The 6,159-nt window shown below is 28.8% G+C and overlaps 1 protein-coding gene across 1 annotated transcript in view; it reads left to right on the forward strand.

Moving 5' to 3' along the window:
• Positions 1-6,159, forward strand: part of LOC106457659 (ARF GTPase-activating protein GIT2-like) — a 59,152-nt gene that overhangs the window by 30,038 nt on the left and 22,955 nt on the right. Inside the window, exons 9-10 of the mRNA XM_022383670.1 lie at positions 2,352-2,400; positions 3,779-3,785. Coding sequence (XP_022239378.1) covers positions 2,352-2,400; positions 3,779-3,785 — 56 coding nt within the window. The remainder of the gene's footprint in view (positions 1-2,351; positions 2,401-3,778; positions 3,786-6,159) is intronic.

Genomic DNA, 6,159 nt, shown 5'->3' on the forward strand with positions numbered 1-6,159 from the left:
ATACTACATTGTTTATTAACAAAAAGGGGACATAGATAAACGTCTTCAGTATTGTCTGTACAGAACAGACCAAAAGTTAAATGAGCAGGTGTCAACGCAAAAAAAATTTAGTAACAGCTGTGTTTCCTCTATACGGCAACATAGTGAAGAAACAGGACATCAACTTATACTATCAAATTTCTCTATCCTCTGCAAGTCTAATACTGACCTGGAATTCTTGACTAAAGAAACCCTCCACATCAAACAGCACTCTCCAACACTGAACAACATACAGTCTTCATTTAAATTATACATTTTTTAATATGTTCATATTACTGATTTTACTTTTTTTGTTGTGTTTTCTTGCTGTAGTTTCTTGCCATGATTATTGTTTTGTGTTTTATTTGTTTAATTATCGTTATAATTAGCATGCTTTTGATCGAAGCTGCAATCGCACGGTCAGCTCCAGCATAAAAAAAAACTCGTTTGCTAGATTTACGACACTTGTATTATAAACAAACAAACCGAGAAGCATGGTTTTGCTCAGAATTTCTTAATGATTGTCACTTCTCAGCCTTTAACTAGATAGCTTATTAATATAGACAGAATACATCATAGATCTAGGTTGATTTTTTATTATTCAGTTCATTACAATTGTACAGTTTTGTGTGGCTTTTCCAAAATTAGTGTAATTTAATTTTAAAATATTTTGAATTTAAACTATAAAGCTAGAAGATTAGAAATATTTAAATTTAGAAAAAAAAATATTGCCAGTAAATGTTTTTTGTCAGGTATTAAATCTGTAGATTATTCTTAACTTATTTGCTTTCAAGGAAGTTACAGTATATTTGAAACTCTTGATTTGTAATCATAATATTACCACTAAAGTAGTTTGGAACTTGAATTTTCATTAAACAGTTATACCAAATTGTTAAACGTTTACATCTATTAACTAATGGTAACCATTTTTGACTATGCCATAAGGAACACTGCTGTCAACACAGGCTGCAACTCAAGAAATTAAATTTTATTTATGTTAGTTTCACATAACAAGAAATATCCTAATTCATTTTTAATAGACTTGTGAAATTTTCTAGCAATGTAAAAGTAGTCACATGCATGTAATTGGCCATTAAAGGTATGGAGGCTAATTTTTGAACATTATATAACAAGTATAGCTTAAATAAGTTTTTATACAGGATTTTTTCTTCATGATGTACTGAAGAGTTTTAAAACTATATAAGAATATCCTCTTCCTCTCTTAAACGTAATGTATGTACATTTCCTTTCTACCAAGACAACTTAGATATCTTTTGTGTAACTGAGAAATCATTATAGGTGGTACTGCATTATGGTGAAAGCTGACTAGTGTGATGATTTAAGTTCAAGAGTTGTCTTCTTGGGATTTAGCAAAGTGTCAGTGTCAGAATTATATTTAAGATAAAGATTACAGCTTCAGTGTGTGTAGGCAGAGAGAGAGAGTGTGATGGGTGCAATCATACACCCTAAACTGCACTCCCATATGTATAAAAAATATTTAAAAGGTGCAAAAATGGCCTCAGCTATCATCAGAATGCACCATTGTCAGTGAAAATTACAAAAGTTTTTCAAGAGGCATACCCCCAACTTCCCAGTGTATGGCTTTACTACTTATTTCCTCTTTCTTCCAAAGTAGCACCCAATTTATAGAGTAATTGTAATGTTAATTTTTGGTCAAGATAATGCTGGCTTGAGACCAATATGTTTTTTAGTTTTAAGATGTGATGATTAAGTTAATATAAATATGTTAAAGGGCTGATAAGTGATGTTAATGTTGGGTCGACTTCAGGAGTTTCTTGATTTGGAAACTAGAATATGTTTACTTTTGTGTTAGTTGATTTTTTATAGGTATATTTAATTAATGAAGAAAAAGAGTTGACACATATAGAAGTATATTGTTTTTTTATTATAATTAGTTGTGATTAATAATATAGAAATAAAGAATGTAAAGCCAGTGTAAATACAAATAGATAATTAATTACTCAGTCTAAAATGTATTTATAAATGTAAAGTTAAGGCAACAAAGAGAGAGAGAGAGCCTACAAAAGAATATTCTTGAAAGATTAAAAAATTAAATTTAGACATTTGAAAGCAGTTTAAATGACTTACAAATTAAGTTTTTATCTGGTTATGTTACAGAATTGCAAATGAGTATTGCAGGCAACAAATCCAATAATTTTCTTTGGATAGTTACTTTGTGCTAATTGTCATGTGCAATATTTTAAAGGATAATATGTTACCTGAAATAATTTTATTAACATTTTCAACTTACAACCTAAAGCAGTGGTAACATTACAATATTATTAAACTTTTTTTTTTCTCTGCTTATACAGCCTTGACTTATCTGAAGTTGCTAAAGCTGCTAAGAAAAAACTCCAAGAAGTAAGCATATGTTTATTTGCTGTATTTCATAGCATTTCTAATTTTTGTTCATTTGATTTTTTTAAGTGTTTGTTTTATCTTTGGCCTAGTTATATAGTGAAACAAAGATACTTAAAAAAATGTTTTCTACAAAATATTTGAAACTAAAGTAATTCATAGAAAGTGACAGATGTTATCACTTACTTGTCATTCATCTTGTCTTGTTTTAATGTGTGAGCAACTGTGTGAAATGTGATAGAAATGTTTAGCTTATCGAAAATTCCATTGTAGTAGTATTGTTTATTCTATTCCTCAAACACATAATTGTAAGGATATAAAATGTCTGTAAACCATGGTCACCTGTACTTAATGTATTTTGTATTTAAATATTTTTGTTTTACTACTCCTGTACATGATCAAGAAATATAGATAAATTTCTGTGCCTTTTACATTAACAACAATGTGAAAAGTATTTTACTGAAGGTAACTGTTGGTATTTTATAAGTTAGTTTTGAAAGAAAAGATACTTTTGTTGATCATCTTTATCTATATTATTATCATTTGATGAAAGAAATAAACATTTCAAAATAAAAGATTTCCTTGTATTTTTATCAGTTGTACCTAGACTTAAATGCTTGGTATTAGGATAAATGTTGTATATTTGAGTAATGAAACACATTATACTAATATAGTAATAGATTGGCAAACAATTATTTATAAGCATAAGGAAGAATTTTATTGATAGTGGAACATACTATATGTTTCAACAGAACATTGGTTTGTCTTCTTCAGGTAATATCAGTACTAAGCAATACAAGGTTTATATCATTACAAAGATAAAACACGTAAGGATTAAATGTGAGGGAAGTGGTGTCAGCAGGTGACAGGATATAGGTAAAGGTCAAGTCTGGTCAAGTGTATGAACAGTGAATAGACCTTGCCAAATATGGCTGAGGTTGCGAAGGCCATTATCACAGTTTAGTGAGAGAGAGATCGTTTACTTTGATGATTTCTATAGTTTCTAAACAGTCTCTATTTTAGTTTCGGGTTGGTGTAGGAGAATAATTTCATCCCAAAGTATTTTGTGACCTGTTTTATATTAATATGTTAAATCATATATCTGGAATTCACCTCTTCAAATGTGATCTTGTTGTTCTTTGCATCTTATTTCTAAGGAACATGATGTTTGGATTATATATTTCTTTCCATATTTATATGGGATGCTATATATGCCTTATTTTTGTTCATTTAGTAGGGATTTTTTCAGGTTAGGTAGTAAGGTGTTGATGTTATGTGAAGGTTTGTATACAGTATAAATTGTTAAATAGGCTAGTAATTTTATTAGCAATTTCAGGAACAAAGATAAAGGAAACAAATATTCTATGTTTTATGTTGATAGGTGAAAGGTTAGAGTTAAGATACTTATTTTATACTGTTTTTAAGTTTAAAAAAAGCCCTATCTGTAATGTGTTGGTTGAAACCTGTAGATAGTGCTATATTCTTTAAGTAGTTCAATTCAATTAGCAAAATAAGGATAAACCTAACTATCGATGTCATTGTTAGTAGCCTATACCTAAGTCTAATAATTAATTATTAATTGTTTATATATATATATATATATATATATAAAACTAAATACTAATTAGTTTTAATCCTACATTTCATCTTCTAACCTGCTGCTGTCTTCAGGAAAGTCCTCAGAATGAGTATTTCTGTGTTGATAGTGGGTCTTCTTGATGGAATTTTGGTACATTATCCACTGTCTTTTCCATTATTACTTGAATCAAATAAATATTTGAATGTTTTCAAATGGGTTTCCAAGTTTTGGTGTTATCTATTCTAGGTTGATTGAGTGTGTCATTAGTTAGGTAAATGTAGAAGGCTTTTTCTTTCGTGTGTAGCTCATATCCTATTATTTTAGTATTATTCTAATTTATTGTATGGTTGTCTTTTCTGTCATTATTGTCTATTGCAGATAGATTAGTATTATTAAGTCTTACCTGTCTATTATACATCCCAAGTTCCAACTTTTATTGGTTTTTTTGTTTCTACAATGTACTGAAATCCAATTCACAGGAGATGCATAATGAAGAGGGAGGTATTTTTTCTCTTCATTGGGTTTTTAAGTGGTTTGATATGTACTAATTGCTATTGTATTGTAGTATGTGGCTTCTAAACCTCATTTACAACATTAATTAAAATTCAGACAGGTGAGATTCTTCAGAGATGGGCAGAAATGAAGTTTGAATTTTTTTATTTTCCTTTGCCAATTACATTAGATAAATGTTACACAATGAAGAATCTCAATTCTAAACTGTAACAGAACAAAAACAACAAAATAATAATAAATTGATATTTCTTACTTGCATCATTTTCTCTTCTGTCAACTTCATCATAAACATCCATAGCTAGTTTCTCAAAAAGATCATTGGGAAGCTAGAAAAAAGTATGATATTCATAAAAACAGTTTTTGCAATCAAATACTGCAAATATTTTTGCACTGAGAATTAACTGTATTTTCTATATGTCTTAAACATTGCAGTTATTGATTTTTTTATAATTTTTCCTGGCTACCTCAAAGCATTGTTTTATATTTGCTAAAAACTATCATTCCTTGAGAATATAATTATCCATATTTTGTTTTTTCATATGGTTTTCCTTCTCTGTTAGTGGTTTTATTACTACAGCTCTTTCTTGCTGGCCTTTTATGTCATAGGTGTGATCTGAACAGTTACAAATGAAGCTCAGCTCTGAAAACACCTAGAGCCAGTGACTATGTAGAACAGAGCAGATTGTATTCTATTTATATAGACTAAATAAAGTAATGGTGAATATAAGTTGTGGTTTCCTGAGATGTTAGCTATCAAGAGTTCTTGTAAGGGTGAAGTTAAAAAGGTATAGGAATAATCCTCAGATCTGGAATTTTTTTTTAGTTTCTTTAGAAGTTTAAGTAAAATTATATAAATTTCTTCTGTTTGAAATTATGAAATTTACTGCTATAAAAGGACATCAGGTATGTTCAGCTACATTTACAAAGTGCATTAAGCAATGTCATAATATTCCAAAGATTCAAATTATTATTTATTGAGTATTATTGTAAAGTATATCATATTAAAGAAATGCACACAAAAAATAAATTATTTATTAAAAATAATCTTTATTCGTTAGGTATAAATTGATCTCACCCAATAGATATTGTTAACAAAAATCATGTTACCTAGTTTGACAACAGTAACTGTGGCACAATTTTTTAAAGGTGAAGTTCTAGCTGGAAGCAGTGACTACTGCAATAAACCAAATAAAGTATCAAAAGAAATATGAAATTGGCTGAATATACCAAAAGGAATTTTCTGATCAGGAATAAAAAATACTTCTTATTGTCTTAAAATTTCAGTTTTTGTAATATTTTCTCAAAACAATATCACAACAAAAGTGTAGAAATTTTGCACCCTAAAAAAATCATAGAAATACTAAATCAAATCATATGAATTTCTTTAAGATAAAAATTGGTATTATATTAAAATTTGTATTAAGTTTCATGCAACTTGGTTAAGTGTATCCACTGAGAGAAAATAAAATGTGAGGTACACATTACTGACACCCCTCCAGTCCAGAAAGGGTTAAATTAACTTGTGCATATCTCAACCCTTTTGCACGAGTCTCCCTATGGTCAGGAGTCAAAGAGCATATCGTCATGTTTGTAGACTTGCTTTCAAAAGTTTATTAAACTATTATTTTATGAACGTATGTCAATAAGTTTGGTATCAAATTATAGATTAT

This window comes from Limulus polyphemus, unplaced genomic scaffold (assembly GCF_000517525.1).
Source record: "Limulus polyphemus unplaced genomic scaffold, Limulus_polyphemus-2.1.2 Scaffold358, whole genome shotgun sequence".
Taxonomy (NCBI): Eukaryota; Metazoa; Arthropoda; class Merostomata; order Xiphosura; family Limulidae; genus Limulus; species Limulus polyphemus.